The sequence below is a fragment of the Chenopodium album genome, chromosome 13 (genome assembly GCF_948465745.1).
Source record: "Chenopodium album chromosome 13, dcCheAlbu1.1, whole genome shotgun sequence".
Lineage (NCBI taxonomy): Eukaryota > Viridiplantae > Streptophyta > Magnoliopsida > Caryophyllales > Amaranthaceae > Chenopodium > Chenopodium album.
The window spans coordinates 38,147,232-38,171,269 of record NC_137846.1 but is presented as its reverse complement, the minus strand read 5'-3'; the positions used below and the strand labels follow the sequence as shown (position 1 = coordinate 38,171,269).

Genomic DNA, 24,038 nt, shown 5'->3' with positions numbered 1-24,038 from the left:
CTAAGGACAAAGGATATACCTTGTTTGCCTAAACACACCAAACACGCAACAAAACGTGGCATTATTTGAGAGCACGAGTATGTTACTTAACCAACCGCGTATGAGCATTTTAAGAAACACAAGTCAAACTTACATGTTTTGTTTTTTATTGTTTTTGTTTTATGATAACAATAAGCTCGTGTATGATAAAATGATGGGTTACCCATTTAAGTGATTGGTCTTGTTTAACAAAAGTATTAGCTTTGCAATTTCCTTGGAAGAGGCTTAAGTGTCCTTTCATACTCCTTTGTAAACTTGGTCAATAATGCAAGACATATTCCAATAAATCTTTTTCTTGCCTTTAAATCCCCTCAATATAAACAGATAGATGTACCAGACACATTAATTAAAACACTAGATGTACTAGCTAGAAAAAACTAATGTACCAAATGCATCCAATATGATATCATATGCAACATGATTGTCGAGTGAGCTTTCTCCTCCAAGATGGTCATCTCAACGATTATCGAATCCAATGACTTCTTATTCAACGGTGTCCATAACTCTTGTTACCTCAACAATGCCCGTATCTTTATCTGCCATAGACTAAACTATTCCTCATTGGCTCATTAATTCGTCAATATCCAGATTCCAAGTGGCTCCTATGACAAATGGGCGAGAGACAAGGAAGAGAAGCCAACTATTAGAGCCCAAAGCAATGTTTCACCATAAAATTAATTGGTAATAAGAGGAGTAGCTTGCTTGGGTTATAAACTGAAAACCCTTCACTTTCTTTTTCAATTTGGGATAAATATACTCACATTTGAGGGAGAGATTGTTATATGCAAGTAGGAGTATGGTTGTCCCACATTACATAAAAAAGGGAGGGGGGAGGGTTTAGTTTATAACTCAATAAAGCGGGATACTCATTCTATTGCTAATTGGTTTTTGATTTGAATCTCGATTTGGTAGGGATTTCTAGATCTCCCCAATCTATTATAAAATCTTTCATATCGAATTTATTTTGTCAGTGGGTGAAACATTAAATGTATTATCTAATTCAAGAGATCATAAATAGGCAAAGAGGGAAGACATTTTTAATAATGAAGAAATGAACAAGTAAAATGGACACTCTAATAATAATAAAAGATTGGATTGTTTAAATTCTTTTTGAGTAAAAGAAGTCATGAGAGTAAATGATGTGAACAACATTTTATTTCAAGTGTTGAGTACTACCTCTCATCCTAGTTGATCATTCACAACTTATACCAAATTATAAACTTAGCTATAATGCGTATAACTTCTATATTTGAATCGATTCACATAACATACTTATCAAGTGTCTGCCTTCGATAATAATAATAATATGGAACCAATCTAACAAAAAGCTTAATAATAAGAATTTGGAAACTAATCGAACAAAAAGCTAAAAACATGATTTTAACGTGTCAAGCTATGAAAGAACAAAGACCTACAAAAAAGAATATTCCTTGGTCACAAATGTAGAGGTTTATCTTTTACTCTATTTTTTCGAAATAAAAAATTACAAAAATAAGGGCATGTTTGGAGTGGATCAATACCTAACCTAACTATAATGTTTATATGCAGGATAAATAAGTACTTTTCCTGGAATAAATTGAGACTAGATTATAACAACTTTCATTAATACCTTCACCAAAAAAAAAAAAAAAAAAAAAAAAAAAAAAAAAAAAAAAAACCTTCATTAATATCCTAAATTTCTCAACGTTCGTTGGCATTGTTATTGAAATTATGCAAATAAAGTAAGCACTTTCAATAGTTTTATAGTTAAGGGATAGGTTGTTGACCAAATGCCATTGATGATGTTGTAAATAATTAAAGAAAAGATTATGCTTGTATGTTGTATCATATCAAACACGTAATCAATCTAAGCTAGATGTCGAAATCTAAAAGACCTAAGATTGAGACATGAGACCTTGTGACATATTATTGCCTAACCACAAATGGGACTCGAAAATATGAATAAAAATTCTAAAAAAGACTCGGTTTTTGATGTAATTGTTTCTGAATCTCGACGATGGGTTTAATGTTCTAACCAAGTGTCAAATTAGATAAATCTTTAGATCTAAACAATCCCAAGATTCAACCAACGCCATATTACCATGTCAGATAATATAAAACTTCTTAAAAAGATTAAGGGTATGTTCTGTTCAGCATTAGTTTAGTTTAGTTTATTTCAACTCTAATCAGTTCACTTCAATTCAGTTCATTTGCTAATTTATTTATTTTATATGATTTAGTTAATGATATTATTAATGACAATTTAGTTTAGGCATGCTTTTATGCCGATCTTTTTAAGTTCATCTTTATGTCTAATGATATTGCTAATGATAATTAAAGCCAAATTTCATACTTTTTAGTATATATTACAACAAATATGACAATAATAATAATAATAATAATAAAAACTATTAGTGGATCAATTTTGAACTTCATTTTATTTTTCATAATTATTAGTGGATTAATATAATTAGTAATCTATAGTTAGAAATCATTAATCCACAGTCATTTTATTTTTCATAATTATTAGTGGATTAATGTCATTACTAATCCATAGTTAAAAATCATTAATCCATAGTCAAATATTTCAATTCATTTCAGTCCAGTTCAGTTCAGTTCAGCCCCAATCAGTTCACTTCAATTCAATAAATCGGAACAGGCCTTAATTTCCATTAATCAATAATTTTATAAGGTGGCTTCAAAAAAAGAATAATAATAAAAAAAAATTATAAGGTTATAATGTGAAACCTAATCGTGTTAGTTCACTAAACACTACTAGAATTCAGTCAAATTGTGATCATTTCTCTATGACCGTCATTAAAATGGTCGTAAAATTTGAAATCTACGACTATTTTTTACGCAACCACAATATTGCGGCCGTTTTAAAAGCGCTTGCAGATTTGAGATCGTTTTTTGGCCTATTAATTGTCGCAAGGGTATATGAATTTTCGTCTAAAATAATTTAAATAAAAATAACTCAATTGCGACTGCTAAAAGCGGTCGCATGCAGATTACGACTGCTAAAAGCGGTCGCATGCAGATTGGGACCGCTTTTATTAGCGGTCGTGATAAGGTTTTAACAAATCAAGGAGCAAAAACATACCTCCCTCTAAAGTCCATGAGACAAGACAAAAAAAACCATGGACAACCAACAACTTCAAACAAAGGAACTCCAACTATTAGAAGCCTAATTACAAAACTTATTAAGGAAAATAAAATAAATGAACTCAACATAACACTAAGAGACAACAAGAACAAGAAAAAACATAGAACGAAACAAGAGAACAAAGGCTAAACCGACTAAAACAAGGAAAAGAGCGACCAATAGAACAGCAAAACTACCTCACCAGTAAAAACACACCTAAACACTTAGACTAGCTGTTAAGGCCAAAGTAAGAAAGCTGCCTCACCTGAATTGAGACTTCCATTAAACAAGGAAATCATAGCCTTAACTTCACCTATACAGTCAGGAAATTAAAACAATTAATGCAATTCCTTTCGACGACAACTTTAAAAATTGGCTTGACTCCTAGTTTTATTGGATAAGAAGTAAAACACTTGACGACACCCAAAAACAAGATTAAACACCAATGAACTTGAAGAACAAACCAACTCTGCAAACTCTCTAGTTTCTTTTACCAAAAGAAACTCAGTTGAGAATAAAATAAAATATAGCAAACAAAGAGCAAGACTCAACAGCGAGGGCTAGGAGAGGAACGTTGATCGCCGACGAGCAAGGGTATTGTAACACCCCCAAATCTCCCTCTACGGAAATACCAATATAATATGTGTAATTATACCATAGAGATAAACTTAGGCATATTACCGCCACGTGATTACGCAAGGCTACTCAAAACTACTAACCAAAACCAATACTTTACAGCGTAAACTCAAACTCTTTCTTTATTAATACTTAATATAAATAGAAACCATTGTCATGAGTACTCAAAATAGAAAGAAAAACCAACATTCTTAGATCTAGGTGAAGAACATTCCGGGACTCCTAAATGCTCAATTATTGACTTCACCTCATCTGAAAATAGTCAACACTACTTACCATTAAGGTAAACAGGGCGAACCAAAATAAATAGGAAAATACGGATTAGCAAAATATGCTAAGTACAATAAGTGCAAGATTAGTAAACTCAATTTATTTGCAAACATGCTTTAAAAACCGATTCCAATAATTAATCCAATAATTTCAAAACTCATGATTTAAAACCAACTCTCAATATACTTAAATATCATTCCAATAACTCAATAATTCAATAATGGTGATTATTAAAATCAATTCTTTTCAAAAACCCAATTCCTCTCTTAGTGTGCACACCCCTCATGCTAATATCTTTATATTGAAAGACTATTCTTGAGGAAAGACTAGGTCATACAAATTTCATAGTCTTCAATGAATCCGCATAGTGGCCTGGGATAAATATAAATATCATGCTTGTAAAGCTATTATAAATAATTCAATGATTCCTCTTTAAATCAATAGTTTCAATCTTTATAATAAAACAAATTAAAATTCATTTTTATTTAATTCAACATGCTTTCAAAATCAAACCTTTTAAACATGATAAATAATTTTATCATTCAAAACATGATATTAAAAATCAATCCTTCAAACTCATTTATTAAAAACAACCATTTAAACATGTTTTATTTCATAAACCATAATTCAACTCAATTAAATTCAATCATCAGAAAAATCATATAAAACATGCTTATTCAAACCAATCAATTTCAAAGGTATCTAGCCACCTAAACGTACCTTGATCCTTGCTTAGCAACACACAAAAAGAACTTCAAGAACTCTTGTCAAACACACCCTACAAGTAAATATAACCTTAATCAATATAATGTTAACAAATAATCACAATAATTAAAGTAAAATCTCCAACTATATGTACATGAACCTTATAAATTCTTTTTCATAACCTTGAATAGTAAACTGATTTTATTAAAAAATACTCATAATAATTTTTATAGCACCCCCATAATAATAGTAATAATAGTAATAATATAATTAATTAAGAGAAGAGAACAAGAAGAAGTAGAAAACTAAGGAAAAGAAGAGTGGCGGCAAGGGGCAACCGCACGTACGCCGACAGGTGGCTGTTGCTGATGGTCGACGGTGGGGGATGGTGGTTGTGGTGGCAGCCGGTAGTGGGGATGGTGGATGTGGTGGTTGGCACAAGAAAAGTTGAGAAAAAGAGAAGAGAATTAGATAGAAATTAAGAATTAGAGAGTTTTGGTGTTAATGTTTAGCTATGATTCAAGGGGTGTTTATAAGCTCGCTCATGCAAGAATTATGGTAGGAAGATGTAGGAAGAATTATGGTAAATCGGTTTAAGGAAATTACTTGGAGAAGAGAGCTAAAGAATCAAGAAAAGTTTAAATATCATGGTGACTAAGAAATAATTAATTATGGAAAGTGTGTTGTCATGAAAAATAATATGGCAGATGGCTTCACTTGGGGAAAAATCAAGAATTATTTAAGGTAGGGAAATAAGATGATCAAATATTTAGGAGATGGAAAACACGAATTAAGGAAGATAATAGAATTGAGGAAGATAATTAAAATACAAAAATTACCAAAATAATTTTGCTCAAAATACAATATGGAGGCCGAAAATTTGAGCTTTCCTAAGCTCATATTTTTGGTCCTCCCTTTAGATATTTAGGCGATTATTTTTCTAGTGTTTAAGGAATAAAAACGATTGTGTAAATATATATATTGTATAAAACAATTAATTAAGAAAATACCAATTATTTACTAAATAAATTAACTAAGAAAATCAGATTTTCTTCACTTAGAAAATCCGAAAATCATAGTTTATTATTAAGGAAATTCGGACCTCTTAATTAAATAATTAAAATATAATTTTGTTTAATTAAAATATCCGAAATATATATATAATCCGGTTTTTAAAATAAAATAAATGGATAATAAATCTTATCCAAAATCCAAAAATAGTAATTAGGTTTTAAAATACTTTTGGCGCCAAAATTCAAATATCATTTTGGCTCCATAATCCAAATAGTAAAACAAATTACTAAAATACCCCTTTTAGAAAATAATAACTAATTAATTAATTAGAAAATACATTTCAAAAATACGGGGTATTACAAGTATAGTTTATAACAGGGGAAGCGGTGGAAGGGTGGTAGCCTTGGAGGATAAAGGGGGTTTTCTAGAGAGAAAAGATAACACATTGTTGTGTAGTCTGTTTACGTTACTTGATACTTTCTCACAATTTTATTATTTATTGTTCATCACAAATCAAATTCAATCTACCTATTTGATAACTATAGGTATAAAAGAAAATTTCAAGGCCTAAGGTTTTAAGGAGTTTAATTTTTTTGTAAGGTGTTTATGGGCAATGCAAGTTTGATTAATCATGTAAATGAAATTTGAAATTGATAAATTAAATTTGATTGGAAAGTGAACATTTTGTTGTATGGTAATTGAAGATCGTATGAAAGTCATCTTAGTTCAAGGTGGTTGTCACAATGCTCTTGGTGCTGTATTCAAAGGCATGCTGGCATGTGTAAAGACGGATTATGGGAGGAGATAGACTCGAAGACTTATTAGCGATTCGACTTTACTTTGTCTCTCTAATGAACTTTTAAGAGAAGTTGTCAAAGAAACGACTACAACGAATTTGCAATTAAAATTGGAGTTACTTATATATGACTAAGAGTGTGATTGAACATCTATTTCTCAAAAGTTTCGCTTCATGATCGTCATCTAGAATAAGTGAGTCATCTAGAATAAGGAACCGCTTGAGTCTCATTTATATGAGTTATGTTCTATTATTATATTGAGCTATCTTCATCTAGAATTAGGTGGTTGTGTTCTTTAATGCCTTCTTAAAAGCATTTTCTAGATAATTTATTAAATGACAAATACGATTTGAGTTTTGTGATATTATGGATGCCTTAAACCTGAGATATTTAAGTGACAATAAGTTGATTAACAAATCTAATTATCTTCAATAATTTAATTAATTATGTTGGTACTTTAATAAAGGTATTAAAAAAAAGGTATGTTTATATTGTCGTGTGAAATGTCATATGCTTAAGCATCAATGAATGACCTACCTTAAGTAATATGAATATGCTACCAAAGGCGAGCCCTACTTGGTCCTCTTAACTAGGGATAGGTCCTCTCAATGCTCTAAATCCTACACTAGCTCATAGAAATGTCATAATGTTTCTTTTAATATTTACAATTGGTATACTTGTCGAGAAGGAATGCAACAACTCAGATCACCAACCAAGGTGAAATTAAAATAAATCATTTTAATTCGTACGAAAAATAGTTGCATCGAAACATATGGATGTTGACTAAGGCCCTATCCTTTTGGACTTCTTTTCCATTGTTCCAATCACACCTGAAAAAAAAAATCAATCAAAAGTCAGTGGACCTAAATTGAATCATGACTATCCGGGCTAATAGAACTGCAGAAAAGGAGGCTACAAGCATTTTTTTGTTCATTTTAGCTCAATCTGGTCATTCCACTTGAGCTCGTTTCAATTCAATTCAGTTCAATTTCAATACTCCTAAAACACTTAATATGTTTTTTTGCTATAAAACAACTAGTTGAATACTCAATTATTATAATTAAAAAAAAACCCCAAGGCAAAACACATTAAGATCCCAACCAAGGGTTAACAAATTTTTTGGATTTTTAATGACATATTAAATTTGAAAATTATGGGGAAAAATAAATTAATCAAAACCCTTATAATCATGTCTAAACATCATAAATAATATAACCTCCATTTTTATTTAGCTGACACCTTTCTTTTATCATGCTTGCCAACGCACTATTTTAACGATTAATTTCTCTAATTCTCGACATTGATAAATTATAAAAAGTGATTATTGATAATATACATTGATATGATTCAAAAATAAAATCCCACTTGACATGTTTATCGTAGATATAAATCATAAAAGCTAGTCAAAGCATAGATAGTGAATAGTGTAAAAGTCAAACGGTGCCAATAAAAAAAACAGAAGAAGTATAAATTTAGAAATTTTATATCAAATCAATAGAAGAAGAGGGAAATATATATTTTTTTCTTCTTTGATACCAAATGGCATAGAATGGAGGAAGGGAAAAGAGTCGTCGGCGTCAGACCTACCCAACGCTGCTGTCACCAGTATTGTTACCATCGGTCGTGGTGGTGGTGCTTCGGTGTCCAATGTGCATGAGGTAGGTGCCGAACAAAGAGAGGAGATGGAGAGAGTGTTTGAGGCTCTTCTTATGTACTGCTCTTGAAAAATAGATTGGGGTTTTGAAAGTGTTTAATGAAGTTGAGTACTTATAGGCTTTCTAAAAACGCTTTTTATATTTACATAAATGCCATTAATGATGTAAAAGACTCCCTCGTTTTTGTTTTAAACTTTTTAGGAAACTCATTTTATTTCAAACTTTCCCAAACTTTAACTTACTTGATTTAAGTACATGATTAAATATATTTGTCTGTTAAGCCTAATATTGTAATTAGATGATGGGCTAATGTTTAGGGCCCAAACTCTTACTTAGGATGTATATAAACCGATTTACACATCAATACAAATCAAGGATTCACGTTTTTGACATGGTATCAGAGCCAGGTTCACGATCTCACGATTGGAACCTCATGGTATCCAAAAATGTGAATCCTTGGTTTGTATTGATGTGTACATCGGTTTATGTACAACCTAAGTAATAGTTCGGGCCCTAAACATTAGCCCATCATCTAATTATAATATTAGGCTTAACATTGTCCCTTATTATTTTTGAAAATATAATTATACTAGGTTATCCCCGTGTAATGCACGGTTAGAATTAATCCTTCTTATAATTTATGTTTTGTTGCATTACATTGTACATAAAGATTGGAATTAGATATTAAAATAATTTACAGTTAAGAATATATATAAACTACATTATTTATAAATTACTTAATAATTTAAATAGTCGAAAGAAAATGATTTAAAGATGCATATTGATTAAAAAAATACGAAGAAAAGGTGGAGTTAAACAATGATTAACAATAATTGTTCAGTATGTATAAAGTGTTGATAACAAAACAATTTGGCATTATCCAAGTCCAACTAATTAAAAAGTATAAAGTGTAGAAAAAAAAACAATAAAAAAAAAATCATTGATGACATTACAAATTAAATTAGAAGGAAAATTTTCATTGAGAAAACGACACGTAGGATAGTATAGAGGTAATGATGTCAACAATATTATGTATTAGTATTAGTTAATAGATGCCCCTAAAATATATTTCATAATTTACCAAATTGAATTATAAAAAATTTAAATTACTATAGAGATTTCATTTCCATTGGAATTCCTCAACATCCCAATAGAGATAAGTAAAAGAAAACAAAGGTAGTATCATAAATAAAAAATTAAAAAAAAAAAATCTTCTTTTGAAGTACTTTTTGAAACATATTTAATGACGGAAAAATAACAAGTTAAAATTGTAAGATACATATTAAAAATTACAATATAATTTATACATATACAATATTAATATTTTATCAAAAATAAAACTTAATTTTTTTTATCCTAGAAAATGTTGTATGTATGAATTTCTCTTACTCTTACTTGACATCATACGTGTCATACACATGCATAGTTAACATTAATGTGTCACGCTACTTTGCGAAAGTAGGAATGTCAAGTGTCATTAATGTATATATATATATATATATATATATATATATATATATAAAGTTGGAATGTCAAGTGTCATTAATGTATATATATATATATATATATACGTATATATATATATATATATATATATATATAAAAGACCGAGTTACCATGAGAACTAACCGAATAATGAGATCTAAGAACTAATCTAGACCATCAGATCAGAGACAATAGGCCCGCATGATCTAATGGCCTAAATTAGTTCAGATAAATTAAATAAAGCACGAAAATTCAGGCGCCATTTTCTCTCTTTTCTCTCTCTCTCCTCCGCCATTTTTTCTCTCTTATCTCTCTGCTCCGCCATTTTCAACTGCTCAATATCTTCGAAAAACCACCATAACCGCCAAATTCAAATGCTTAATTTCTCTATATAATCACAATTTTAAGTTCTACTGTCCACATTTTTCAGTTTTAGAACAAAATCTTCAAAAATTGGCAAAAATTGGCGAATATTATGTATTACTTCGAAACTTTGAAGTTCATACTCTTTCATCTGATTTTGTTGCAATTTATTACTTATTTTTGTGTTTTTTGCTTGAATATGTTAGATTTGAAGTAGCAGAAGTTGAATCGGAGTAGTTCGAAGTTCAATTTTGGTGTTACGAAGTTCGATTTTGGTGTTTCGAAGTTGAATTAGGTATTTTCATAATTATGTTTGTTTTTGTTCGAATTACGTTTGATTTAATTTTCTTTTCTGTTTAAATTTATTATAATTTAGTTTAAAATTGATTAGAAATTAATTCGAAGTTGAATCAAAGGTTTTTTTTTTAATTTTTTTACGAATTTTGACATAAATTTAAATCAGTTTATTTTCACAAATTTTGGTATAAAATTATAACAAAGTTTTTTTAAGAATATTGGTAAAACTTAAGATCTGTTTATATTTACGAATTTGAGTAATTTTAGTTCTATTGCTACTAATTTAGAGTAATTTTGGTTAATTTTTGAGTAATTGTTGATAATAGTTAAAAGAAATCAAATAAAAGTTGATACAAAATAATTAAAAGTCAACAAAATAAAATCATAAGTTTGGAGTATTTTCCTTTGAGTTTCTGTAATTTCCTTTAATTTTGAATGGATTATTTTTACAAGTAAATAAAAATTGGGTAAAAGTAACTTTAAATTGATTAAAAGTTAATAAATTACTGTGAGACCTGTAGCTATTATGGCTTGTGTATAAATAAAGAAATTGATGTGGCTTGTGTATTAGGATTTGTTGACTTCTACCATCAAAAAAAAAAATCAAGAAATTGTTTTTTACCACCAAAACTTCAAAAAGTTTTCTTTTACCACTAAATAAAATTTTAAAATTATTTTTTACCACCAACCATTAAGAAAACCGTTAAATCACTAACGGTTTAAAAAAAAAATTCGATTTTCATGCGCAAAACATGCTCTTCATAGGTTTAGGGGGATATTTTGGCCCTGTGGGTCCAATTTGAGGTAAAAATTGACAAAAAAATGATCGAAAATTCTTCGTTTTGCGTGTTTCACGCAAATCGAGGTATTTTAAACACGCAAAACGAGGTATTTTTAATCATTTTTTGACAATTCTGACCTCAAATTGGACTCGTAGGGCGAAAATGCCCCTCTAAACCTATGAAGAGCATTTTTTGCGTTAGATTTAAAAAATTCCGTTAGATTTTTGACGGCACGTGTTAAAAAACAATTTTTAATTTTTTATTTGGTGGTAAAATAAAACTTTTAAAAGTTTTGGTGGTAAAAAACTATTTTTTGATTTTTTTTTTTTTTGGTGGTAAAAGTAAAAAAATCCTAGTTTATGGCTTGTGTATTAATTAAACCTGTATGTAATTTGTTCAAAAATTGTCCAAAGTTATTAGGGATGGATAATTGCTAAACCTAGATGTTGAATATAACTAAAACAATCTGCAAGTTTTCAATGAATTTGTAGTTGAGATCAATAGGTCCTAATTTCTATCTAGAGCCACTATAGTTTCATTAAGTTATGATAGTCTCATTACCTATTATGGCTTGTGTATTAATTAAAAAATTGATGTGGCTGAAGTGAATACTGGTTTTTTTGTTTTGAAATGTTGCATGTATGGAAATCATTTCAGTTGTTGTTATTATAATAACAAGATTTGATTTGAAAGTACATATATCAGGAAATATAACACCAAAGAGTATAAATAAAGAAAGTATGATTCATTTTTGTTTTCAATTGCAAACAGATTAGAATGACGAAAACTACAAAGAAAAATGTTACAAAAAAAACCTCCAACACAACCTGGTGCAGCAAAGGAAACTCCTGCAACAAAGAAAGCTACTGCAAGAAAAAAAAAAGCCCCTGCAGCCAAAAAATCTCCTGAAGCATAGAAGATATCTCCAAAGAAAGCTGCAAATTCAAATCAATCTCCAATTAAAGGTATAAAATCTTGAAGTACAATAATTCATTTTATAAAGTAAATAGAAACAGTTATAAAGTAAAGCATTTATTTTTACAAGTCTATTTATCAATATAAATTTAATGATGCATACAAATACATGATTGAATATAAAAGTAAATGATAAGTTTAATAAAGTAAAAAAAAAAAAAAAAAGGTTTATAAAGTAAACATAGATGTTTTTAAAGAAATTTAACATGTTTTGTATTTATATACTCATAATATTAACAGAAACTCATATATAAATTTATAAAGTAAATGGTAAGTTAATTAATAAAGTAAACAAAAAATCTTATAAAGTAATATATATGTTTTAAAGCTCTTTAACATGTTTTATATTTATAAATTCCTTGTATTAACATAAACTCATTGTGGAAATTAATTGTATTAGGTGCTAAGCTTCAAAGCATTTCAAAAAAAAGCAAATATTGATAAAGAGAAGGCTTAAGGAACTAGAACCTTCGAAAGGTTTATAAAAGTTTATTGTATTAGAATCTAAAGTTAGATTCATATGTTATGTATTAAGTTGTTTGTTTCTTAATATATTTAATTTTAAAAGTAAATGTTTTAATATCTCCTAGTTTAACAAATTATAGGAACAAAAAAAAAGAACAAAAGATAGTAACTATGAACCAGCAAATGATACAAATGAAGAATCTGATGGATCATCAGAAGAAGACAGAAAAAACACAAAAGCTCATTTAAAGAAGAAAATGAAGCTTGACAGTTCAGATAAGGAGGTACAAGAAGCTATAGAGGTTAAAGAAGAAAGTGATAATGATGGTAATCTGGACATCAAGAAAACACACTGCAGACCCAATGCAGTATTTGATTTGATCAAGGATTTTAGTGAGAGACGAAAATCAGATGTAATAAGTGTTGGATTTGGAGGCTTGCTTGAACTAAAACTGACAAAAGTTTCAACAAAGATGCTTCCATGGATTTGTCATCATTTCAATGAAAACAGCTGTATGTTCAAGATTGATATGATGAAGGAGTTTTCTGTAAGTTCCTATGATGTTCAAGATATTTTCATGCTTCTAAATGTAACAGAGAACAAGTTGACTTATCAATTAAGGATGCAACCTATAACAAACATGGTGATTCAAAAGGAATGGAAGAAGAAGTTAGGAATTCCAGATAGCGACGACATCTTTGTGAATAATTTGGAGAACAAAATAAAGAGTCTAAAGAAAGGAGGGGATGATTTTAAAAGATTCTTTGTGATGTATGTTTGCAGCACATTCTTGTCCCCTGTTGCAAACAGAGTGATAGATTACAAGATAATCAATTATGCAGACAATGTAAAATAAATACGTAACCTGGATTGGTGTGGTTATGTACTTAATAACTTGTGCAAAGCAGTGGGGAGCTTCAAGAACAACAAGCATAAGGAATCAAGAACAGGAATCAGTGGATATGTCCTGATTCTTCAGATTGTGTACTTTCATCACCTTTCATTCAGAGGGCAGCCTGAACCAACAATATTGCCCTTGATCAAACATTGGATAGATGAGAAAGTAAGAGAAAGAATTGCAAGTGAAGAAAAAGTATCATTCGGTCAAGGAGAAATACAGAAAGATGTGTATCAGGTTTGTAAAAAAGGAGGTCAACAAGCATACGTAGGTGATGTTATTGAGACTGCATAAACTTCCAGGCAGTTGATGCTGATCTTACTAATGTAGTAAGCTCGGTCACGGAGAGTATCCTAAAGGATACTGTTGTTCAAGAAAATCAGCCAACACTTACAAAGAAAGCAACAGGAAAAACAATTGAAGGTTAGATGTTAACAAAAGAAAGTAAATATTGTATAAAAGTAAATTCAAATCAATTAAAAGTAGATAGTGTATGATTTCTTTGATATCAATTCTGTTGTTTTATTTCAGGTGATGGTGATAAACAACTTGTTGCATAAGAAATTAAACCATTGTGCTAAAGGACATTCGCCAAGATATAGCTTCAAAGATAAACATCAATCTAGATTGTTGATGAGTGACATTTATGTCTCTTAGGGTAGTGTTTTTGCTTTGTTTTAGCTTGTTTTTATTAGTTTTATAGTTGTTTTGTTCAAATAATACGTGCATTCATGTCTTGATGTATTTTAATTGAAATCGCGTATGTGCTTGAATGATTGCTTTTATTGCGTGTTCGCACTGTTTCCTCTACCTTATGGATTCCCTTTGTGTTTGTGCTTAGTTATTTCAAGTCAAGGATTGCAAAGAAGAAACCAAAGAAGCACGAGAGATGAATCATAGATAGCAAGGTGCGAAGGAGCGCATAACTTGAACGAGAGTGCAGAACAAATTGTGCGAGCACGCAGCCCTGTGAGAACCCTCGCAAAAGAAGACAAATTGCAGAATTGAGGCAGAATGTTTTGCACGCCCAGTACGCAACCTATGCGCGGGCGCACACCACGATGCGTGGACGCACAATCAAGCAGCGCAGGCGCGCAATCGCAGCTCAAGTCGCGCAACCCATAAAGGCGCGGGCGCGTAGGCCACTGCACGAGCGCACAGTTTTGTGTGCGGGCACACAGCGAGCCCCTGTTTAGCTTATTTCGCGACGTTATAAATTTGCGAGGCTTGTTTTATACGGGCTTCAATTAAATGGTTTTTAGATCTCTTTATCTAGTTTTAGGAGAGCTTCTCTATCTAGGTTTAGCTTAGTATTAAAGTATTTTATAGAGAGAAAGTGAGGGTTTCACCATTGTTGAGCTTGGATCTTGAAGAGGAAGATTGATCATCTTACTTGTAGACTTTCACCTTCAATAAATGAGAATTTTTAACTTTCTCTCCTCTATCTTTATTACTTCTTTAGATTTTGCTTTAGTCGTCAGTATTGCTTGTTAATAATGTTGGTGCTCGGTTATTTGTTGATTAATCTTTTTATTAGCATGATTAGTGAGCAGTTTTCCCCACTAAGGGGATAGTGATGGTATAGTTGAATCTCAAGCATATTTTGGTATTGAAATTGATTTGATTTTGATTAAAATGCTTTGTATTCCATGTCTTACTAGTTGTTTCTCTTGAGAGGCCTATCAATAGTTGCAATTAGGTGGAATGAACTAAGTTGTGGCAATAGCGTAGCTTAGGAATTTCCATTGAATGGTTTTTCTTGATTATTACCTCGATTTGCTTAGCTTATGACGATAGTGTAGGCTATTTGATGAATTGAGAAAGCAATTGGCCCCGATAGACGGTTGAATTGTGCATTATAACCATTGATGTCAGGTGCTTAGTTCGCATTCAAAATTGATTTCATGCTTTGTTATGCTTGAGTGAATGCTTGCGTAACCCATTCTCTTAGTGCTTTCTTTATATTGCTTTTAGTTCGTTTTAATCTTTGCTTCAGTATCTTTAGTTTACTTTCCCTATTCCAGACTAGCTTAGTTGGTGATAATATTTGGTAGTGCTTAACCGTTCCCTGTGGTTCGACCCTTCTTCTTGCCATATACTTGTATTAGGTTTGTTGAGTGTTATAAATTATATTTGATTAGAAGTTTTTTAGTTTCAACGACCTAAAATATCTCTCATCAATTGTGGAGAAAAAGATGTTGAAATCGATTTCGTTTCTAAAACAATGAAAAGCAACAAATCAAGAATAAATGAAATGTTAGAGCTGTATCAAGTATTGGCTGATTACTACTTTGTGAAGCAGAGTGCATTCAAATAGTAAGTTATGAAATTTGTTTAATTTTAAAAATATTCTATCTACTTTAAATAATATTTTATTTACTTTATAAACATTAAAATGTGCACAGTGAAGAGATTGTGAAATATAAAGCTCCTCTCATGATATAAAGGGATGACACAGTATCCGTAGCTCCAACTGTCCCCCCCCCCCCCCCCCTCAAATGATAAAGTCCAATATACTTCAATGTTGGTCATTTCTTTTGAATGATTCACGATCGGAAGAAGATCCATCGTGCTTTTTCTTTGGCATTAACCACAATGTAAGCATTAAATTTAATGTTTAGCATTAAATTAAATGTTTAGCTAAATACATAATCAAATGTATATGATCTAATTAAGTACTTTGTTTTATATCCTCATTAATATGCAGAGACCTCTAGAGTTGTCTCTCATGTCACAAGATCCTTCCCAGTCAACTCCAAATGAAAAACGAAAAGAATCTCCTTCAACACACACAGCAGAATTGAATGAGGCATGGTATGATTGGATGTGTCTCTGTGATGCAAAGGAGAAAACTATGATAACTCAATTGGTATGTTTAATTATTTATGTCAATTAAACTACATTATAAGGCATTATGATTTTGAATTTGTAGACTAATAAATCAAATTTTAATGGCAGGTCTCTATTCCAATCTGTCTGAATGACCACTATAGTTTGGTAGTGGTTAACTTGTTGAAACAGACCATTCAATACTTGGATAACAAGGAGTATGATGACAAGCATAAGTCTTTCTACAGAATTCTTGCATCTCTTGTGGTAAGATTTTTTAATTTATCAAAAGTAAATTAATATTAATATAAAGTAAATGACATTACTATTAAAGTAAATAAATTTGTATTAAAAGTATACATTATAATAACTGTAAAAAAAATAAGATAAAATATAAAGTAAAAGATGTTCTCATTAAAGTAAATCATATGTTATTTAAAGCAAACTATACTATAAATTTTTTTTTACTTATATATTGCTTTACAAATGTTATAGGTGGAGGAAATGTCAAACTTTCTTAAGAGAATTAATCATGAAAAAGCTGATGAAATACTAGAATATGAGTTTGATGAAATTAACTTCAAGTAAAAGACACCAAGATATACTCTTGATTGTGGTGTTTTTACAATGATCCATATGCTGTGTTTTTCTAGAGACACTTTTGATTCTGACCTTGATTTAGCAAATAGGAGAAAGGTGTATCGTGTGGAAACCTGTGCTGCCCTTGCTTTGACAGAGATAAAAACTAAAAGAAAACATCTTTTGGAAAAAGTTTCAAGGTTCAGAGTAGTTAGGAAACTTGATAAAGAGAAAGGGGTAGAAGATATGATATGTGTTTCTGATTTCTTGAAAACACACAAGGAAGTAATGGAAACACATGAGCTTGAAATATCACCAACTGATTGACTACTTAGAAATCAATGGTGATGAAAACTTTCCAAAAAAGCGGTAAGTTTTATATTTGCAAGAAAATAAATACTCCTGTTGCATTGTGCATTAAAGTGTTTGGCATAAATTTAACTTTAAATTTAATTTAACATTACAGCGAAGTAGTAGGTTGGTTTATAGATTCAATTGAAATAGTAAGGGAAGATTGCAACACTTTGCTCAATGAATGGAAAGTTTCAACTAATCTGATCACTGTTTGGGCAAACCACCTCAATAAAAATTAAATGCAAAAAGACAGGTCTGAAAATGACGTGGTCAGATTCTTCTTTGGATTTGACTTCATGGTAAGTTTTTTACATTTACTTTTATAATATAAAATATTGCATTGAATAAATATTCGAAATAATCTTTGGAATTTTTTTGCAGGATTCTTTAACTATGTGTTTGAATGCTCATGGGAAAATGGGAGTAACAAGTCTGCAAAAGTTATGGATTGATTGGAACAATCACAATCATTGGACTTGGATGCAGCTCAATGTGTAAGACATAGAATAAATATTTAAAGTAGAAAAATATATGTTTAAAGTAATAAAAAATCAGCTTTAAAGTAAGGATTTTTTGACTTTTACCACCAAAAAAAATCAAAAAAATTGTTTTTTACCACCAAAAATTCTAAAACCTTTATTTTACCACCAAAAGAAATTGCCTAAAGTAACTATAGTTAACAGTATTATAATATTAATAATAATAATAATAATAAGTATTTCGAAAAAATTCTGAACTTCAAGGCATATTTATCATCAACTGCATCAATATAATAATGAAGCCTGCCTATCCCAGATAAACCTGATAAAAAAAAGTACATAAGTTGAAATAAAGTAAACAAAGATGACATAAAAGTAAATCAAATAATGTTAAAAAGTAACATACCAGAGAAACTACTTATTTGGACACTTTCTATTATCATGAGAAACACCTGATTGCCCACATGCTCTACAAGTTCTTCCTTTTTTGCTTTTTTCTTCAATAGCTACCTCTTTGGCACTCTTCAAGCACTTGGAACTTCTAGAGGACCCTTTGTTGAGGCATTGATTCGGAGGCAAAATGTCTATATCAACAACATTAGATTCAACAAAAAGCTAAATATCAGCTTCTTTGCCTTCTTTGAAATCAACACCTGATATTCAAAAAGTGTATAAGTAGTAGAAATGTAAATAAAATCAAAATATAAGTAAATAACACTAAGTTAAAAGTAACAGACCTTCACCAATGTTCTTTTTCATCAGCTCTTCCTCAAAAGAAGACAAGTACTTAACAAAATCAGAAAGATTATCCTCAAAACCCTTTGCTAGACTAACACAAGAGAACATTTTTGCCCCACACATCAGAGATTAGTTGCTTCTTTTTGTCAAAGTTAGAAGCCTCATCCACTGATGTAGATTTCTTCTTAACATCTTTTCTCCAACAATTAAAAACATAATGTTCAGGAATTTCAGATATTGATTTACCTTTCATATCAAATAGTATATGTCTACATAGAACACCCTAACTCTCAAACATCTTGCAAGTGCAAGTACATTCTAATATAGATAAATCAAATGTAACATCAAACTTCCACGTTCATTATCTACCACAATGGAAAACTCCACTCCATCACCATAAGTAGAATTACATAGGGCTAAGCAAAACTATCTGAAAATCCGAAAATCCGAAAATCCGATCCGCATCCGATCCGAAAATTTAGGATAACCGATCCGAAAACATTTTCGGATCGGATATCCGATCCGGAAATTTCGGATATCGGATACCAAAATTTTGAATTTCGGATATCCGATATCCGAAAAAAGTCGGATATCAGATCGGATATCCGATTTGATATCCGAAAAATACTCAAAACAACAAACCTTAAAAAGGCCCATACCCCAAAGGCCCAAACCTACCAACCCTCAAAACCCTTGAATCCCCCGTCCCTCTCTCTCTCTCCTCTCCTCTCATTCTGTACTTCATCCTCACCACCACTCTCTTCTTTTTCATCATCCTCTTAGATCTCACTCATCTCAACAAGGAATCAAGAACTACAACCCCACCAGGCCACCACTCCTCTCTATCTCTTCTGATCTTCTCTTTCATCTTCTCCTCCTCCTTCGATCTTAGCAACCACCAGCTTCCCATTTCTCCTTCGATCTGATCCTCACGGCTGCTTTACTGCCGACCCACGCAATACCCTCCTTCAACCATCTTCAACAATCGCAATAACAGCCGCGACCGTTCGGGTCATTGCTCCCTCGAGCTTCCAACCCACAACGACGACGCCTCTTCTCAAATTAATTTCAATGTAATTCTTTGTTTTGTATTTAGATTTGTGTAAAAAAAAATTGTTTTGTGATTGGTTTGTGTTTAATTTCTTTGTTTTGTAATTTGTAAAAATTATTTGTTTTATTTTTAGAATTTCTAGTTTATTTGATTTTTTCTTGTTGTTCTAGTTGTTCAAGTAGTTGCAGTGAATTTTTTTTTTAAGAACAGTTGCAATGAATTTTTTTTTTAGAGAATTGATGCAGAATCAATTTAATTCACCTTTTTAAAAAAAATACCATTAAATTTTTATTTATATAATGCGAGTATAATATTGTTAAATGGGTCGGATTCACGCTAACGGCCTAACGTTTACCTCAACAAAATAAATAAATAAATAAATGGGTCGGATATAGGATATCCGAGATATTCGATCCGAAATTTTCGGATATCCGGATATCGGATATCCGAAAATTTTCGGATCGGATACGGATATCAAATATGGCAATTTTCGGATACGGATATCCGATCTGAAATCTAGATTCGGATCGGATATCCGATCCGTGCTCACCCCTAGAATTACAGCTTTCAACACCACAAGAAAAACAAGCAGCTTCGCATTCTTGTTGAAATTAATAGAAAATAGAACGAGTGTAAACAGAACAAGCATGCTTCTCTAACTTTAATGGAGTGATCAGTTTAGGCATTTCCTTGTTCAGCCTATTTTGTTCATCTTGCTCATGCCTTTGTGCATCTAAAGATGTTTCATACCGAAGGAAAAACTCAACACATGACACATGGGGATTGATGAAATTACAAAAGAAGTTGTTTTCACCCTCAGATCTAGAAGTAGATCTTAACAAACCACCCATAAATAAATCCCTAAAATAGGCAAGGATCCAAATATTCTTGATCTTGAACATGTAAGAAAACCATTCATAAGCTACCAAATTATATTTTTCCATCACAATATTCCAACCATCAACAAACTCATTAGGTTCAATTTCCCTATCCCAAACAATAGCACAAAGTTCTTTCAAAAAGTCAATATCATTACAGAAAGTTGTACCCACTTTCTCAGGCACTTTCCTCAATGTGTGCCACATGCACAATCGATATTTTGTTTTGGTAAAAACATTCTGTATTGCAATTCCCATTGTAGGGTCTTGATCAGTTATAAGGCAAGAAGGCTCATTTCCCATATATTTTAGAAAAGTCTGAAAAAGCCACATAAAAGACTCTACATCTTTAGATAACAATGTTGTACAAAATGTGACACAACGTTTATGATGGTCAACTCCAGTAAAAGGGCAAAAAACTAAGGAGTATTTATTTGTATCATATGTGGTATTAAAAGAAATGGAATCCCCAAACAAGTGAAAGTCCTTTCTCCCATGGGATCAACCCAAAAAACTCGTGTTAAATGTCTATTAACATCAACGCAATAGTCCAAATAATAACCACCATTACTATTTTTGACTTTTTCTTAAAGATTTTCTATAAACATAGCCCTATCAGCTTTAGAAATATAAACTTTAATTTTAAATCACGAGAAAAGTTTTTGAATTCATTTTTAGTGTCTCTCATATGTTTATAACCTCCACAATATTCTTTCATCATCTTGTATGACATAACAGCTCCAATATTCAACTTTGAATTATCAAATAAAAACTTCCTATGAACACAAGTTAAGCCACTATCAGCTGGTTTAGTGAGATGTCTGGCAGTAGGAGTTGAAAAGGTATGACAATGGCTTTCATGAAAGAAATAAACCATATACTTTCCACCATCACAATACTTAAACTTTATCATAGCAGGACACCCAATCCTCTTAACTATCCTCTTCCTAAAACCAGCACCTTCAACATCTTTTTTATCTTTATTATTATCATTGACAAAACCTTCTTTGTTACAAACCAAATATTAAATAAGTACACGACCCTCTTCACCATCAGAACCAGACAACTTCTTTTCTACCTTTCTAGTACTATAACGGACTTTGAATCCACATTCACTAGCATACTTATAATAAAAATCAATTCCATCTTGAATACAAATAAATTTCATTCCAAAAATAGGCTTATTTTCCATACAACAACCAGGAATAAACTCTTTACCACCTTTAGAATTAGGAATTTTTTACTTTTACCACCAAATAAATCAAAAAATTGTTTTTTACCACGAAAACTTATAAAACTTTTATTTTACCACCAAATAAAAAATAAAAAATTATTTTTTACCACATGTCGTCAAAAACCTAACGGAATTTTTTAAATTCTTCGATTTTCGCATCAAACACATGCTCAATGAGGGTTTTGAGGGGCATTTTGGCTTTATGGGTCCAATTTGAGGTCAGAATTAATTAAAAATTATCAAAAATGCCATGTTTTACGTGTTTAAAATACCTTGATTTGAGTGAAACATGTAAAATAAGGCATTTCCTATCATTTTTTGTCTATTCTGACCTCAAATTGGACCTATAGGACCAAAATACCCCCTAAACCTATAAAGAACATGTCTTGCGCACAAAATTCGAAGAAATTTTTTTTAACCGTTAGATTTAATGGTTTTCTTGACGTTAGGTGGTAAAAAAACAATTTTTAGAATTTTTTTTTTGTGGTAAAATAAAAATTTTAAAAGTTTTGGTGGTAAAAAACAATTTTTTTTGATTTTTTTTTGTGGTAAAAGTCAAAATTTCCTTAGAATTATAAACTATCCTAGGTAGTACACCATAAGGAGGAGTTTTTAAAATGCTTACATTAACATCTCCAGCTTGAATATCAGGAGAAGAGATCCCAACTGTTTCAGACATCATCCTAAAAAGTAGATGAATCCAAATTAAAAGTAGACAAAACATAACAAAAAGTAAAAGCAAAACAATTTAAAAATGAGGAAATGAAATATTCAAAGAATGTTTCAGACATCATCCTAAAAAGTAGATGAATCCAAATTAAAGGTAGAAAAACATCACTAAAAGTAAAAGCAAAACAATTAAAAAAATAAGGAAATCAACAGGCCAAGAAAAAATCTTCTAGGAACAACAGTTGCTGCCATCAGATCCTCACAAATGTTCAGTCATTTTAAAAAATGAACTCAAAACCCTTGCGCAAATGTTCTATATCATCATTTGACAGCTCAAATTGAATTAAATTCTAAGAAAATCTTAATAGCTTGGAAAACATCCATGAAGGAGAGAAACCCTCTTACAAATTACAATTCCAACTCATATTCCATCCCAAAGAAACCCTATGATGAACGGTAAATAATAATAAGTATAAAGTAAATAAAAACCATTTAAAATTAAACGCAAAACTAGAACAATACATCAAAAAATTGAAATAACACTAGTGAACATAACATAATCAAATTTAAGTAAAACATTTCGAAAAATTGCACTACATTATCAAACAAAATCAAGAATAATAAAAATTATTCAGAAAATAAAGCAAAAATCAATAAAGAAGAACAAAAACAAACCAAAAACAAAAGCAAAAACCTAATTATATATAAAATCGAAAACGAAAACCAAATCGAACAAAATAACAATAGAAATCAAACCAAAACCGATAATAATAGAAATCAACAACAAAATCGTACAAAAACAAAGCAAAACCCTTAATTATATGATAAATCAATTAAAAAAAAAAACATATACAAAACAAAAAAAAATCTAAAAATTACCTCTCAAGAATGTTCAAATCACACTAAAAAAACAGAAAATCGCTAAAGAACAAGAAAGAGATTGCAAAATCGAAGTAGAAAAACAATGAAATCGAAGAGAAAAATTGAAGAGCGAAGTCGAACGCTGAAATCGCCTTCAGAGAGATCGAAGGTAGAGAGAGAAAGTAAGAACGTAGAGAGTGAAAGTGAGAAGAGGAGAGAGAGAGAGTTAGAACGGAAGTCATTCAACAGCGAAAATTACAAAATTACCCTTAATGAGGCAGGTGAAGTGTAGACCTTCAGACCTAACGGGATGGATGGCTGAGATCAGTTCGCAGTTCGCATTATTTGAAGGACGCACGTGATATCCCTCTCTCTCTCTCTCTCTCTCTCTCTCTCTCTCTCTATATATATATATATATATATATATATATATATATATATATATATATATATATATGTATATATATATATATATATATAGGTTTAGGGTCAAATGAAAAGTTCCTTAAAATGAGAAGGATTTTTTGTGCATATTTTTTTAACTAAATGTGCAAAAATAAATTTATCTTATATATATTGTGCATAAATGTTGAATATAATGTGCATAAATTTTCTTTTTTCCAAATCAATTATACCATGCCATTATAATCCAACACCTATAAAACAAGTACTAGTCTGGGAATGAAATGTTCATATGTGCATATTCTCATAGTTGAATGTGCATAATATTTACATAGAATATGCATAATATTCAAACAATGTGTGCACATATTCTGATTGGTCGAAAAAGCATGATCACTACAACATAAACGATGAGCATTAATCAATATTGAGCATAATAGCTGCAAATCAGATATACG

General features: G+C 30.7%; 1 protein-coding gene across 1 annotated transcript; it reads right to left on the bottom strand.

Annotated features, from left to right (window-relative positions):
- Positions 1-20,147: 20,147 nt before the first annotated feature.
- LOC145575478 (protein FAR1-RELATED SEQUENCE 5-like) lies at positions 20,148-23,821 on the bottom strand. Its single transcript, XM_081633344.1, has 3 exons — positions 23,814-23,821; positions 22,274-22,331; positions 20,148-20,732 (listed from the first exon to the last, which is right to left on the bottom strand). The coding sequence occupies exons 1-3, from the start codon at positions 23,819-23,821 to the stop codon at positions 20,148-20,150; spliced, it is 651 nt and encodes a 216-aa protein (XP_081489470.1).
- Positions 23,822-24,038: the final 217 nt, after the last annotated feature.

Bases quoted from the DNA above. Each gene is read 5' to 3' on its own strand.
- LOC145575478 (XM_081633344.1), bottom strand. The intron at 20,733-22,273 runs GTAAGCATTTTA...TGGCTTTTTCAG, and splicing joins TTCAAGCTGGAGATGTTAAT to ACTTTTCTAAAATATATGGG.